The sequence below is a fragment of the Dermochelys coriacea genome, chromosome 1 (assembly GCF_009764565.3).
Source record: "Dermochelys coriacea isolate rDerCor1 chromosome 1, rDerCor1.pri.v4, whole genome shotgun sequence".
Classification (NCBI taxonomy): Eukaryota; Metazoa; Chordata; order Testudines; family Dermochelyidae; genus Dermochelys; species Dermochelys coriacea.
In genome coordinates, this window is record NC_050068.2 from 246,855,861 (window position 1) to 246,872,595 (window position 16,735).

The 16,735-nt window shown below is 40.6% G+C and overlaps 1 protein-coding gene across 1 annotated transcript in view; it reads right to left on the bottom strand.

Moving 5' to 3' along the window:
- Positions 1–299: 299 nt before the first annotated feature.
- SLC13A4 (solute carrier family 13 member 4) overlaps positions 300–16,735 on the bottom strand; it is a 40,087-nt gene continuing 23,651 nt past the window's right edge. The window contains 7 exon segments of the mRNA XM_038407644.2: positions 300–2,291; positions 3,325–3,462; positions 4,810–4,971; positions 6,280–6,410; positions 10,689–10,786; positions 12,275–12,376; positions 13,449–13,550. Coding sequence (XP_038263572.1) covers positions 2,154–2,291; positions 3,325–3,462; positions 4,810–4,971; positions 6,280–6,410; positions 10,689–10,786; positions 12,275–12,376; positions 13,449–13,550 — 871 coding nt within the window. The 3' untranslated portion in view covers positions 300–2,153.

Below are 16,735 nucleotides of genomic sequence, written 5' to 3' on the forward strand. Positions count from 1 at the left end.
TTTTGGGCCAGGACCCCTACAATTACAGCCCCATGAAATTTCAGATTTAAATAGCTGAAATCATGAAATGTATGGTTTTTAAAATCCTATGACTGTGACATTGACCAAAATCGATCGTGAATTTGGTAGGGTCTTATTTATTATATCTATTATATTACAGGAAACAACTTGTTAGAATGTAAACACTACACCAATGTTAACATCTACTTGGAAATGTGCCACTCTGAGCAGCACTTGGGTCACTGAGAGAAAAGGAGCCATGAGTCTCATTTATAGTCTTACAGAGCATTAGAACATGACACAGGGAATAATTTATTTTATTGACATCTTATTGATGCACTGTAGACAATTCATACTAACTGTGAGAGACGCTGGTTTCAAAGTGGGTAGCTTATTGAATGAGCTCTATAAAAACTGATTAAAGTACATAGAAAGTGATTATGTGCAAGCCAATTTTCCTAATACACAGATCAAAGACTGACAGTAAATCAGTAATTACAAATACATTGCATAAGGGAAGCCTAGTGGGGATCATTGGGATCCAGTCAGTAATGCAGATCATCCAGCTTTAGATAGGTGAGAGAGACTGGCCCCTAGGGGTATAGTTATATTGCAATGTAAGCCCAGGGATATAAAACTCTAGTTATCTTGAGCGTCTACACTCATTTGTAACCCCAGGTTAGGAATTATTGAACCCTGGGGCTCCAGAGCCTAGACTGCATTATGTGGCCCCCAAGTCCAACCACCCATATCACAGACTTCCTAGCACTCTCTAAAAATGTGGTTGCTCTAGGGTTGGAAAATGTGGCCCTCCACCAAACTTGACTGTCCAGAGGACAGAGAAAGTCAACCCATAGGATTGTAGAATATCTTTGGCTTACTGCCAGTGCACAAGTCCCGTGGGACTGTGAATACTCTGCAAAGAAGTAGGACTTGAACCCTGGGTCCTGGCTTGTCTTAGTCTTGGAACCTCCACCCCTGTGGGGTCCTGGGCCCCTAGGTCAGTGCAATTTGTGAGTATATGGAAGGAGGGGTTAGGCTTGAGCCTGAGTCCAAACCCTGGGCTTATATTACAGTGCAGACATATTCTTGGTGTGCCTCTTAGCTGTTGTATCTTGAAGCTAGATTAATTTGGAGCTCCTGTTCTCTGGGCTGCTAGAAAGCGGGTGAGTGGAGTCTTGGAGTGAATGTGGTGATGTTGAGATTATGCCAATGCCACTGCTCTTCAGCCCTTTCCCTTCTTACTCACGGAGCAGCATGGATTGTGATCTTGGATGAGGCTGTCCCTTCTCCATTTAGAGAACATGTGGCCCGGCCACATAAGGGTTTGCTGGGAACTGTTTCCACTGTAGAGCTGCTAGAGAAAGCTCTCACCACACCAGGAAATAAAAAGGAATCCAAGGCCTGACAAATACTTTCCAACTGAGATCTGGAGGAGGTTCTGAAGTTCCCTTTTCCAAAAGAGAGACCACAAGTACTGAAGAACATGAAGTTTCATGCTAGAACTCTGGAGAAATCTTCAGCCCCTTCCCCTATAGCCATGCCCAGGCCATTTGTCCCTATCTGTGTAGTTGTTTCTTCCCATTCCTGGGGGTGCTACATATTTGCTATTCAGATTTCTCTCTACCTTCTGTCTCTGACTAATTGGTCCTTCTGAAGCAGCCATGACTCACCTCAGAAAAAAATTTGCACTGAAAAGAATTAGGCTTAAAAACCCTTCAAGTTAGGAATAACATCACCTGTGGAAATCTGAATGGTATCCATTATATTCTTGAGTTCTCTCCTTGGAATCATGTATCCTGTATTTCAAAGGGGATGGTTCTATGTAATTATTCTATAGCAAGAGGAAAGCTATAAGCAGGCTTCTCTTTTGGAATTATGGTATCTCAGGGTAAGCAGCAATAAATCAAAGCAAATCTGACTTTATTCTCATGTTGATTTTGAACATTGAAAAAGGCAATGTAAATTTTCACTTTAGGAAATAAAGGGCAAGGTGTCTTTCATGGGAGACCTTTCTCTGGACTCGCTTCATGGTTTTGCTGAGGGTACTGAATCTATATACACTCAAATTTCTTCCTTTCTTTTATTTGTGCAATTTAAGCTAAATATTTTGCCCCAATCAGCTTTGGTTCTGCAGGTTTTGTCATTGCTGGTTATGACTGACCAGTTACATTGCTGACCATTGCCCAGTCCGGAAATGTATCCAGTTGGAAGAGGCTAATTCCCCAAGTGTTGATCGCCACCATGACAACCACTAGACCAATCATATTTACACCCAAGCCAGCTTTCACCTATGGAAAAAACAAACAAACCAGAGTACAATCAATGTCAAACAGATTAGAAAGCATTAATTAATAAACACAGAAGGTGGTAGGGTGCACGGTGGAGAACAGTCAATTCTCTAAGTCTCCCTATTGCACAAAGAACAAAGTAAATTTGCTGACTACTCTGGCAGAAAAAGCCCAATGAATAGTTGTGTGTATATTAGTGGGAAAAATGCAGGAGACATCGTCAAAGGTGCATGATAAATGCAATTCATCACATGACTACAATTTGTCACATGGACATCTCCATATATTTATACCACATATGCCAGGTGATAGCTATAGATTAATTGTAAGTCTATGATAAATCTCATTTATCAGACCTCTCTAGCTTCCGCACTTGTACTCTGCTCACAAAGGTTATCTCTACACTAGATCTGAACGGTGTAAATTTCAGCTCAAGAATACATGTTAGCATGCTGAAGATAGAGTGTGGCCATGGCAGCACACGTGGCAGAAGGGACTAACTGCCTCAGATACATACCTAAGGTTTCAGACTGGTACAAACTTGAGGCAGCTAGCCCCTCCCACCCCTTGTGCCATTGAAGTTATATCCTATTTTTAGTGTATTAGCTCAATCAGAGCTAGCTCAGGTACAACTCCTCGAGCTGGAATATACATAGAATCATAGAACTGGAAGGGAACTCAAGAGGTCATCTAGTCCAGCCCCCTTCATTCCATCTCCAACTGTAGACATATCCTAAACTCCCTTCTCCAGGACTGCTATTGTAGTTGTATTACAGGATAATTAGCGGGATCTTGTACTGTTATTCTCTGATGTTTCACAAGCATTATATTCATTTTAAAAAACAGAGAGCACACACATGCACACCTCCTGCCACCGACGTTCTTAAAATGACAGTTACTGTGAAATTGTTGCAATGCTGACCTATGTGACTTTACATTAACTTGGGTCCTGTGATTATTTCCAGATCCCATATATGATGATGAGTTCAGTTTGCATTAAGCTTGGGACAATGTGACTGTTCTCAAGACTTACCATGTCTTTGATCTGGCAGTGCCCATAATTGAAGACAATGGCATTTGGGGGGTTGCCCACTGGCAGCATCACCGCAAAGGAAACACACATTGTTACAGGAATCAGGGTGTATAAAGGGTTGATATGCAAGGTTTCCGACTGCAAAGAGAGTGGTTGGGTGGGAAAGAGAAGTTTCACATTGCCTTCAAGTTATAGGCTATAATTACAGATAAAAGATGCCTGTCTGCTTCCTCCCACCCCAAGATCTAGAATTATTAGCATACCCTCCATTCCCTAAATTCTAAGACCTAACTTACTTCCCCCCTCCATTACCCTTTGGCACTGCAGGAGGGCTGTACTCCATGTTGCTCCTTCTAGATCTAATGAGTGCTGTTCCAAATTTCATCCAGAGGAGGCCACTCTACCTGAAAGGATAAGCTCCCTTCCCCCAGCAATCATGCATGTTGCTTCCATAAATCCCTTAGCACTCTGGGTCTGGGGAACAAGGTACTGGGCTTTTGGTCTGAATTCACATTACTAGGGTGACCAGATAGCAAGTGTAAAAAATCGGGACAGAGAGTGGGGAGTAATAGGCGCCTCTGTAAGACAAGGCCCTGAATATCAGGACTGTCCCTATAAAATGGGGATGTCTGGTCAACCTACACATGGCATTTCACTGTGTAGATCACTAGGACTAATCCTTAAAATGGCTTTTATGGAGAAACTTGTGAAAATATCTAGCATTTACTTTTCAGACAGTTTCACAGGTTATGTCCCTTGTGAAAAGAGCTTCTCATTACGTAAAAAGCAAAAACCAAGGCAGGTTTTTGTAACTGCTATGAAAATAATAGTATATATCCATACTAATATAGGATATAATTAGTATCTCTTCCCCCCTCCCGCCCCAACTCTGCCAGTGACACAAGCCTCCATACCCACAATGACTTCCTCTCTCACAAGTGTCTCTGTTCATTCTTCCATGCTGTCCTTATGCTTGGCCTGACAACCTGTTCACCAAGCTGCCTTCCACCCCTCAGTTAAATCCCCTATGAAACTCAATTCTGATGTTTCTGCTACAAAAATGAAGAGGAGAACAGTTAACTAATGAACTATAAATACAATATAGAATAAAAAAACCTCAAGACGTATACATGCTTTGCTGAGTAGTCATGTGATCGTATTATTGTCAATCTTGTCCTTCTTTTCTCATCTCTCTTCCCCCTTTTCTGTTACAATTAAACTCTATGACCTCAGGGCAGGACTATGTTTTTACTTGTTTTGAGAACTGCTGAGCACATTTCTGGGTGTTCAGAAATATATTGCACTCAGGCCTGTTGGCTGACTATGCTTATTATTGCTTCTTTAAAAGAAAGAGCAAAGCAATGGCACCCAAAATGAAGCAGAGTTCTATCCTGGTTCACAGCACTAATAGCCTAAAATCTCAAGATATTCCATGAAGCCTAACAGGAAAAAAAACCAGCATAAAATCCCATTGTTTTTACTCACCATACTGCATAAAATAGGCAGAAAGATAGTTATGGTTGCTGGGTTACTAACAAACTCTGTTACCATGGACACCAAGATGCAAGCCAGCAGAGTGACAGCCCAGTAGGGAAGGCTGCTCAAGGACAACATCTGGCGGCCAATCCATGTCGAAAGGCCAGAGGTCTGGCAGAAATATACAATAATGAGAGAATAGCAGGATACAAGTTCTGTTTCCAAATCAAATTCTTGTATCTGAGAGAGTTTGCAATGGAATATCCCATTGGCAAAGAACTTGAGCTCAGTAAATTGGACAGTCCCCTATTTAGCAGACTGCGTTCAATAAATTAGTGCTTTCCGTCCAGTTCCTAAAACAGTAGGACCTCAGAGTTACAAACACCTCAGGAATGGAGGTTGTTCGTAACTCTGAAATGTCCGTAATTCTGAACAAAAGGTCATGGTTGCTCTTCCAAAATTTTACAACTGAACATTGACTTAATCACCTTTGAAACTTTACTATTTAGAAGAAGAATGCTGCTTTTAACCATCTTAATTTAAGTAAAACTAGCACAGAAGCAATTTCCTTATCTTGTCAAATCTTTTTTTTAAACTTTCCCTTTATTTTTTAGTAATTTACATTTAACACAGTACTCCACTGTTTCCCCCCCACCGCCTTTTTTTTTTTTTTTTGGGTCTCTGCTGCTGCCTGATTGTGTACTTCCAGTTTCAAATTAGGTGTGTGGTTGACTGGTCAGTTCATAACTCTGGTGTTCATAAGCCTAAGGTTCTACTATAGCTAGGGGTCCATAAAATAAAACCACCTCATCTGGCACTACTAGTTGTTTAGCAAAGAAACCAAAACTGACTGGACAGAAAGACTGTACTTCCTCCTCACTTGTAAGGTTGTCCTTCCAGATTAGAACTGAGGCACACTGAATGCGTGGGGGAAAACTTATAGGGGACATATCTAAATATATGTTTTTACAGCACTTAGTACAATGGGATCCCAACCCAGATTGGGGCCTGTAGGTGCTACTATAAAAATAATGGTAACGCCATTTCAAGTGCTGTAGTTCTGCAAATCAAGGACCTCAGTCCCTAGGGTTGCTAATTTAATTTGATTCACTCATACTCATTTCATTTTAATCCCTGCCATCACCAAAACCAATCTATACTCACATTTGGGTATGAATGCTGAAGCAGTGTTTTCAATGGTAACACTGGAACAAAGTAGCTGACTTGTTTTTGTGACTTGTTTGCTACTTTCCAGTCATCATGAAAGAGATTGCACACCAAGTTCCTGAATTGTGATAGATGACCAACTTTCAGAAGAGAATCCCAGAGATTTAGGTGACATACCCTTTTGAAAGTGTCATAGTAATTTTGTTACCAGAATTGTCAGAATACCACAGGTTAATATAAAGGTGGAGGCTTGTAAGTATTTTAGATATTCAAATTCTCAGTGAGAGAAAAATGGAAAATCTAACTCAATACCTTGCATCCAGCTGCTAGAGCATAACCTCCTCCAACCAGCACTACAATCTCCCAAGGCATGGTCTTCTGGAAATCCTTCCATGTAATTATTGACTCCATTGAGTTAATATCTGTAGAATTTTCACTATCTCCTATGTCAAAGCAAAATAAAGGTACATGGCTAATGCTAAACTGGCCATTTCCCTAAGATATGGAGCATTCTGCACTGACCTCTGACTTTGTGACCTCTAGGTTGGATTGCTATAATGCACGGTCTGTAGGGCTACCTTTTGAAGACCATCTGTAGGCTAAAGCTAGTGCAGAATGCAGCTGCCAACTTCCTTGGTGGTCTCAGCCTCAGGAAGCATAGTACTTACATTCTCTGAAGGCTGAACTGGCTTCCTATTGGCTTCTGAGGTTGACATTGATGGTTATATGGCCCTATGGTTTAGGTAATGGGTTTGTGCTGTTTAGGAAAGACAGAAATAAAGGCAGAGGTGGTGGAGTAGCATTGTATATCAATGATGAGGTAGACTGTAAAGAAATAAGAAGTGGTGGAATGGATAAGACAGAGTCTGTCTGGGCAAAAATCACATTGGGGAAGAAATCTACTAGAGCCTCCCCTGGGATAGTGCTTGGGGTATTCTATAGACCGCCGGGATCCGATTTGGATATGGATAGAGACCTCTTTAATGTTTTTAAAGAAGTAAAAACTAATGGGAATTGTGTGATCATGGGAGATTTTAACTTCCCAGATATAGACTGGAGGGACAAGTGCTAGTCATAATAATAGGGCTCAGATTTTTCTGGATATGATAGCTGATGGATTCCTTCACCAATTAGTTGCTGAACCGACTAGAGGGGATGCCATTTTAGATTTGGTTTTGGTGAGCAGTGAGGACCTCATAGAAGAAATGGTTCTGGTGACAACCTTGGTTCGAGCGATCATGAGCTAATTCAGTTCAAACTAAATGGATAAACAAAAATAGATCTGTGACTAGGGTTTTTGATTTCAAAAGGGCTGACTTTAAAAAATTAAGGAAATTTGTTAGGGAAGTGGATTGGACTGAAAAACTTGTGGATCTAAAGGTGGAGGCAGCCTGGAATTACTTCAAGTCAAAGCTGCAGAAACTATCAGAAGCCTGTATCCCAAAAAAGGGGGAAAAATTCATAGGCAGGAGTTGTAGACCAAGCTGGATGAGCAAGCATCTCAGAGAGGTAATTAAGAAAAAGCAGAAAGCCTACAAGGAGTGGAAGATGGGAGGGATTAGCAAGGAAAATTACCTTACTGAGGTCAGAACATGTAGGGATAAAGTGAGAAAGGCCAAAAGCCATGTAGAGTTGGATCTTGCAAAGGGAATTAAAAGCAATAGTAAAAGGTTCTATAGCCATATAATTAAGAAGAAAACAAAGAAAGAAGAAGTGGGACCACTTAACACTGAGGATGAAGTGGAGGTTAAGGATAATCTAGGCATGGCCCAATATCTAAATAAATACTTTGCCTCAGTCTTTAATGAGGCTAATGAGGAGCTTAGAGATAATGGTATGACAACAAATGGGAATGAGGATATGGAGGTAGATATTGCCACATCCGAGGTAGAAGCCAAACTCAAACAGCTTAATGGAACTAAATCGGGGGCCCCGGATAATCTTCATCCAAGAATATTAAAGGAACTGGCACATGAAATTGCAAGCCCATTAGCAAGAATTTTTAATCAATCTGTAAACTCAGGGGCTGTACCGTATGACTGGAGAATTGCTAACATAGTTCCTATTTTTAAGAAGGGTAAAAAAGGGATCCGGGTAACTACAGGCCTGTTAGTTTGACATCTATAGTATGCAAGGTCTTGGAAAAAAATTTGAAGGAGAAAGTAGCTAAAGGAATTGAGGACAATGGTAATTGGGACAAAATACAACATGGCTTTACAAAAGGTAAATCATGTCAAACCAACCTGATCTCCTTCTTTGAGAAGTTAACAGATTTTTTAGACAAAGGGAACGCAGTGGATCTAATTTACCTCGGTTTCAGTAAGGCATTTGATACAGTTCCACATGGAGAATTATTAGCTAAATTGAAAAAGATGGGGATCAATATGAAAATTGAAAGGTGGACAAGGAAATAGTTAAAGGGGAGACTACAGCAGGTCACACTGAAATGTGAACTGTCAGGCTGGAAGGAGGTTACTAGTGGAGTTCCTCAAAGATTGGTTTTGGGACCAATGTTATTTAATCTTTTTATTACTGACCTTGGCACAAAAAGCGGGAATGTGCTAAAAGTTTGTGGATGACACAAAGCTGGGAGGTATTGCCAATACAGAGAAGGACCGGGATATCATACAGGAAGATTTCAGAGTAGCAGCCGTATTAGTCTGTATCCGCAAAAAGAAAAGGAGTACATGTGGCACCTTAGAGACTAACAAGTTTACAGGAAGATGTGGATGCCCTTGTAAACTAGAGTGATAGTAATAGGATTAAATTTAATAGTGAAAAGTGCAAGATCATGAATTTAGGGATTAATAACAAGAATTTCTGTTATAAACTGGGGATGCATCACTTGGAAGTAACACAGGAGGAGAAGGACCTCAGAGTATTGGTTGATCACAGGATGACTATGAGCCGCCAATGTGATATGGCCATGATAAAAGCTAATGCGGTCTTGGGATGCATCAGGCGAGGTATTTCCAGGAGAGATAAGGAGGTGTTAGTACCGTTATACAAGGCACTGATGAGACCTCATCTAGAATATTGAGTGCAGTTCTGGTCTCCCATGTTTAAGAAGGATGAATTCAAACTGGAACAGGTACAGGAAAGGGCTACTTAGGGTTCAAGGATCCAAGGAATGGAAAACCTGACTTATGAAAGGAGACAGCCTAACCAAAAGAAGGCTGAGAGGAGATATGATTACTATCTATAAATAAATCAGAGGGATAAATACCACTGAGGGAGAAGAATTATTTAAGCTCAGTATCAATATGGACACAAGAACAAATGGATATAAACTGGCCATCAGGAAGTTTAGACTTGAAATTAGATGAAGGTTTCTAACCGTCAGAGGAGTGAAGTTCTGGAACAGCCTTCCAAGGGAAGCAGTGGGGTCAAAAGACATATTTGGCTTCAAGACTAAGCTTGATAAGTTTATGGAGGAGATGATATGATGGGATAGCCTAATTTTGGCAATTAATTGATCTTCGACTATTAGCAGTAGATATGCCCAATGGCCTGTGATGGGATGTTAGATGGGGTGGGATCTGAATTAATACAGAGAATTCTTTCCTGGGTGTCTGGCTGGTGAGTCTTGCCCACATGCTCAGGGTTTAGCTGATCACCATATTTGGGGTTGGGAAGGAATTTTCCTCCAGGGCAGACTGGCAGAGGCCATGGAGGGTTTTCACCTTCCTCTGCAGCGTGGGGCACAGGTCACTTGCTGGAGAATTCTCTGCACCTTGAAGTCTTTAAACCACGATTTGAGGACTTCAGTAGCTCAGTCATAAGTTAGGGGTTTGTTACAGAAGTTGGTGGGCGAGATTCTGTGGCCTGCGTTGTGCAGGAGGTCAGACTAGATGATCATAATGGTCCCTTCTAACCTTCAAATCTATGGTTCTATGTTTCTGTGATTTGAGAAGTATGTGTATGTGTGTATTTGTGACGTGTCTATGTTGTCCTAGACTTGAATGTCTGAGGTTTGGTGATTGGGCATGCTCAGAAGAGGGTGTTCACTTGTAGAATTCATTTCTCCTGGCCCAACAGAGCCAAAGTATGTTTAATATCAGGATAATATACAAGGCCCATCTATTTGCTCAGTCTTTTCCTTAGGATAGTATTAGCTTTTAGAGGTCTGAGTCTTTTGTTGAATTTGACTTATTATTAATTCATTTTTTTTCTAAATGCTGTATATATCTGTAGGTCAATCTGCCATGCAAAAATACATACATACCTACAATTTCTAATAAATATATGGAAGCAAATGTCAAGGGATCATGTCTTCATATATTTGTACAATGCTTAGCACAAAGGGGGCCTCATCCTGACTGAGGCCTCTAGGTGTTACTAAAATGTAAACATTAAATAATAATAATCCTATCAAGAAGACTATGTTAACAGTAACGTTAACATAAAATGGATCAGCCTCTATCTACGTTATCAGATTGCAGTGGTAGTACATTGGAGACTTTTTTTTTTGTGCCAAGCAGTTCCCCAATTCTTCTAAACCTGAAATATGGCAAGGATTGAGTTCTTTACAAGTTCTAATTTCCATCCACTATTGCAACACTCAACAGCAATATTAAAGACTGTGGTTCTTAACCTGTGCCACACCATGATCCTATGTTATAAGTTTGGGGACCTTAATGTAGCCATAAAATAAGAGGATGGGGATCACAACCTCCTGTCAAAAAGTGTGTCAAGTCTCATTCTAGATGACTCCTTCTTACCTTTATCCCTCTTTCCAAAGCATGGTTTCTTTGCTGGAATCAGGAACATGAGAAAACCAAGGAAGACAGAGACAGTAGCATCAGTCCGGTAGCCTTTCCTAGGAAAGAAACATTGTGATTATAGCAATGCTATACTAAAAGTGTGCTGTAGTGAAGTGTGTGTGCAAAACCCCATGTTCTCAACAGCATGCATGGGGAACTGAGGGAGCTGAGCTACTCAAGCTTTCTCTTTTCTTTTCTTTTTTTTGTTATTGGGTTTGGCGTACCTTTCCTCCACATATCATGCCATATATTTATTCTATATATTATAGAGGGAAATACTTTCAGCATAAAATCATTTCAGCTCCTTCCAGCACCAACACAAATACAAGAATGTGATGTACTTGTATTGCTCTATAACAGTGCCATTCAAACTTTGCTTAACTGACAACCACTTTAACATTTTGTCAGTAACATAATGGCTACACTGGTTGGGAATCTCAGCTGATGTAAATCAATGTAGCTCACTGAAGTGAATAATCCATGACGATTTCGATGCAAGTCCAAGGGAAGTTGTTAGAGATTTACAGTCACAAACCCATGTGCTTGCACTTTTCATGTGTGGAAACATATCAGTGCACATGCATAGAGCCCTGCAAATCCATGGATATCTGCAGATATCCGGATCCGCTGATGCAGATATCCATGGATCATGTTTGCGGATTGGATGCAGATACAGATTTTGTATCCATGCAGGGCTCTACACATGCAATTTTGCAAATGCTCAAAATTTAGTAAATGTCCTTTAGAAAATCTATCCCAAAATGTGAAGGGAATAAATTGGTGTTTTCCCTTGATTTGAGCATCTGTGTGCAAGCTAGATGTAATCATTTTTCAAGAATTATTAGTATTCTAATGACTAATAATGGTCCCTTCGAGTCTTAAAGTCTCTGAATCTACTCAATAGATCTGTTCAGGATTTAAATGCTGAATCCTCTGTAGTATTCCTGATAAAACTGAGGGTGACAGAAAGAGGTATGTTTACTAGAACCAAATGTCAGTAAACAAATTTTGGGAGAAAATCCAACTCTTTCTCTGCATGGATGAACTAGAGAATGATGATGACTTTAAAAACAGTCTGCAGGTTATCTGATGCTCCCTGTGCTAATATCCAAAACCAAGCCCCAAACACCAGAACTGTGAACTATAACAACAATCAAACCTAGCAGCAAACATGCTTTTTGGGATTTATTTGTAGTAAAATTGTTTTTTTTTAAAGATTTGTTTGATTCTGACTTTAGAATTTGGCTCTTTCATTTTTTCTACTAGGAACAAGTTTCTCATGTTGTTTCTCATAGTTTAATGGAGTCACCCTGCCACCTGGAGAAACAGGGACACTGTTTTGCTTGTGTGAACAGGTACAATTAAAATAGTGAACACTCTCAGTTTTGGATTAAGATTCTATATGATCCAGCCTTGATCAAAATGGCTACTGGCATCCTGAGATTCTATGGCCAAAAAACAATCAACCAAATTGTTTTAGAAACCCAGGAAAATCAGAACTTCATTCCTCTGCGGATGATTAGGAGATAACCTTACTCACTTACTTCTCAAAGAAAGATGACCAGCCTGGAACAAAGCCAGGCTCCCGTGTAAACCAAAGCAAGGCCATCAAGATGAAGAAAAACCCAGTCACCATCTCAGGATAGCTTGGGAGAAGAGGTGGGGAGAAAAAGCAAGAATAGAACCTGAGATTAATGCCAAAATCCAGTAGCAAATTCCACAGAGAGAAAGGAATTAGAGATTGGTTTCAACACACAAGGAAAAAATCTACTGGGAGAATAAAATAGCAGATCAGTTTGAACTAGGGTTTTACATTTGAGTCCTAGCTGTTACCTAAATAAAATCAGAAAAAAATAAAGCTTAGTATCTCATTATCTGTATTTATACTTTCATTTGTCATAAGATATTTATGACCCCAAGCAAATACAAGATCTTGTATTCTTATGGTATTTCTATGATCCAGGAACTGAAATATGGCAACAAAATACATCTTCCCTTATTTCTGCATTGTAAATGGCTTTCTATGTGATTTTTAAAAGCATATGAAAAATATAATTACAGATACTAAAATAAACAAACATCACTACTTTAAACACAAACAAATACTAGACTAGAGATGGGCTGAGAAGTTGGTATTCTGATCTGGATTTTATTCAGGGTTCAGATTCAGGGTTCAGAGGCTGAATAAGGACTAGGATTTAGATTCAAATTTGATCATGCTAAAATCTTGCAAGTTGATCTCATAAACTTTCCACTGAACACTGAGACATCTTTGAAGAAGAGCTGATATCATGAGATAGCTCCCATCGTGAAAGGTGGGCATCTTGCAAAATTTAGCTTTTCTTTGCCACATCTGATATGAAATTGGAAAATAGGCTCCTTTCTGTTTTGGAACCTTAACTGTAGGGGCAAGTCCAGATCTATGGGTTTGAGTCTGAAGCCAATGCCCTCTTCCCATCTCCCCCTCTGCCTCCCTTAAGAAAACCATAGGTGTTTTTATTCAAGTCTCTAGTTTTGACTTATTTTTATAGTGGACCCCACACCTACTCTGAAAAGAAAGAGAAACAAGTTCCAAAACATAGGGACTTATTCAATAGGGAGGAAGAATTGAGAGATCAAGTCCAATATATGTAAAACAAATTCAGCTTGGAGGACAAAACAAAAGATGGGTTCCAACACATGAAAGGCAAATTCCACAGGAATATATGCTCTTTTTACCTAGTATCCCCCAGTTTCTCATATTCCTCTTGAATTCTCCTCTCTGACATCTCTTCTCGTTTGGTCTTCTTCTTCTTGCTCACAGAACATGTTTCTTTAAAACTGAGAAGGATAATTTGGCATAGGAATATGAGAGAAGGGGGTCAGATTTCAGAATGAAGATACCATAGTATGCAAATTATGCAGTGGATGAGATAGCTGAGGACCTAATCCCTGTGGCTGGCTGAGCTGTGCTTGGTGCAGGACATGAGAGCAAAAGTAGGGAAGGTTGCTGTATGCCACTTTTGCATTCATCCAATTCCCAGGGGTGCTGAGATCCAGTCCAAGCCCCAGCATGAGCAGTCTTAGGGCTGTTCTAAATAATACCAGCTGGTAATAACACACAAAGGGTCCATATGCCAGATCATAATCACTGGAGCACATTAGTGTTCCAGCCATGCTACTCCTCTCTGTCATGCCCCATCACATTCCCCTCACTAGCCATTTCACCAGACCTGCAACATCCAGGTGGTCCCTATGCCAGGCAATCCTTAGGAACATAGGAATGGCCATACTCAGTCAGAACAATGGTCCATTGAGCCCAGTTTCCTGTGTTCTGACAGTACCTGTTTAGGGCATCTTACAACCACTTTACACCACATCATGGGTAGGTTGTGGCCCAAAACATAGCGGTTTTGTTCTAGACTGGGACTAGTTTTTCTATATAGTGGAACTATGTGTTGTCCCCTTCCAGGAATAGCATTCTGAACAGTGCACACAAGATGCATTCTGGCTGCCTAATCTCATTTGACTTGGTGAAGAGAGTATGATTCTTGAAAGCTCAGGGTGAAACCTTCTTTGCTTTAAGTAGTCTGGTAAAAGTGTGATGCTGTATGGAATCTGAGGGACACTTGAAGATATTATGAATAACAATATCGTAAAATTGTAATGTGTTAGGCCAGATATGCCTGTGCCCTGTAAGGTATCTGAAAATATGTTATAATTTGCCAAATATGATAATGTTGCTTATATGTTTGTGCACCTTTGTATTATGGGTTATAGATATGTATGTCTGTATTTCAAAACTTGAGGTATTCTTCTGGGTGACATCCCCAGACAGCACTGCCTAGCCTGCTTGGTGGCCCATTAAGGACCATCAGCTATACAACTGACGCATTCAGAGAAGGCAAATACACCTTATGATTCAGCAAGGCATGTAGGGGCGTGCCTATGGACAGAACTCTAAGGCTTTCAAGCCATGTGCTGGGCAGCTTGTGTTTGAAACAAAAGAAGCACAGGCCGCATGGCAAAATACTGTAAAAGGCAGCTGCCTCTTCTCCATTTTGTCTTCAATTCTGCTTCTTACCTCTGGAGGAACTTTGATACAAACTGAAGCTCTGAACAAAGGACTGAATGACCCATTTTATGTTGGGAATCCCCACAACTACAGTGTCTGTTGTCCATGAGATTGACATGACTGCCTTTGATATTTGTAGCACTGTTTAAACCAGCATTACTTTTGTAAGGTTCCACTCTTTCTGTAACTGAAGGGTAAAGTCAAAGCCGATGATCCTACTATTCTGCCAGTGAACAATTTCTATACTTCTGTCAAGGAGATACAAATACAAGCACATTTTATGACTGAGTGCATTTAAACTGCCTACAAATTTATATGCAAATTAGGTGCAGCCTTCAGGCTCATGGAAAATTGCATTTGCATGTCACAAAGTCTGGACTCATTTATTTAAACTGAGGTGCTTGTAAGCTTTTTTTTAACCCTCTTCTCTGTGTTGCTTCCAGTAGTGTCACTTGACTATCCTTCAAGTACTGTAGCAACATTTTGCTTTTCTGTTCCAATGGGAGATTGACACCTAACCTCCTTAGATGCTTTTGTAAATTGCATTGGAGTCTATCTGCAATTTTAGGCACCAAAATACCTTTGTAAAACTGACACTTAGATATTTGCAGCAATACTTACTTTGTGCAGCACTAGCTGAAGTGAAAAGCTGTGTCTTTGTGAACAACCCTTTCTCCTGTCCTAAGGAGGGGTCACAGTATTTTTTCCACTGATTTTCAGGTAGGAAGAACTTTATAGGCCTGATTCCCTCCCTCTTTGACCTACAAAAAGGCTAGACTCTACATTCTGATCCAAGAACTTGAGTTTCTAGGTTAAAAAGAAAATCTGGAAAGCTGTTCCAGTCATTGTACTAGGGGTTAAGAGATTGACAGTGGACACCCTATTAGAAAGGATACATGGCATGAACTTTACCAGGAATTCCATAGACGTCCATCATCAAGCACTAAACTAAACATTGCTTCAACATATTATCCATATCATTTGTAAAGTCTTAGAAGGATTTGCAGGCAAAGCATTATAGCCAAACTCCTAACCTAACATATTCTCTAATCATAGATGAACCACAGAGAACAGGAGTTGGAGATTAAAGAGTCTTGGAACCAACCAACACTTCACAAAAGGTCAATAATGCTTCAGTTCATTGATGTTCTTTAGAATAACATTAATCAGAGCAAATTCTTGGATGGAATGTGGAATTTCAATGCTGTTTATTAAAAAAATAAAGGCATTGAGGGTCATGTTAGGGCCTGTTTCCTCTCAGGATTAAAAAAGAAATAATTTATTATAGCCTTTTAAATTGAAACTAGAAGACTCAGGGGATTGATTGATTAAAGGACACAGAACTATTTACCTCTTCAAATGCACTCAAGATCAGTAGCAACCAGAAGTCATCATCATTTAACAGCTATTCATTGTCTTATGTGAAATATATAAATGATGTCAGCCAAACTCCCTCTTGTCCTCACAATTGGCTTTATTTGTCCCTTGGAGAGGCCATGGTCTATAGCCATGGTCTATAGCATGGCCAAACCATGACTTGTGATCCGCATGCAGCTCTTTCACAGTTAAGGAGTGGCTTGCGAAGCCACCCCAGCAACCACCTCCCCCCGCATTCTCCACCTACCAGACTGTTTGGGGGAACTCAGCACTTCTTCCCTGTGGTGGGATAGTAGGGCTAGGGGCTTCTGCCCAACAGGGAGGGAGGTCTTGAGGCTTCAGCCCAGCTTCAGCTGGAGTGGGGCTGAGGCCCTGAGCCCTGGCAGGCATGCCTCGCAGGGCTGAAGTCCCGAGACCCCTGGCCCTGCTGGGCAGAAGCCCCTAGCTCCACTACCCCACCACAGCGAAGAAGTCCGAGTTCTCCCAAACAATCTGGTAGGCGGAGACTACCACCCCACCACCACACCGCAAGGCTGAAACCCCGAGCCCCAGCAGGCATGTTCCCTTCAGGAAC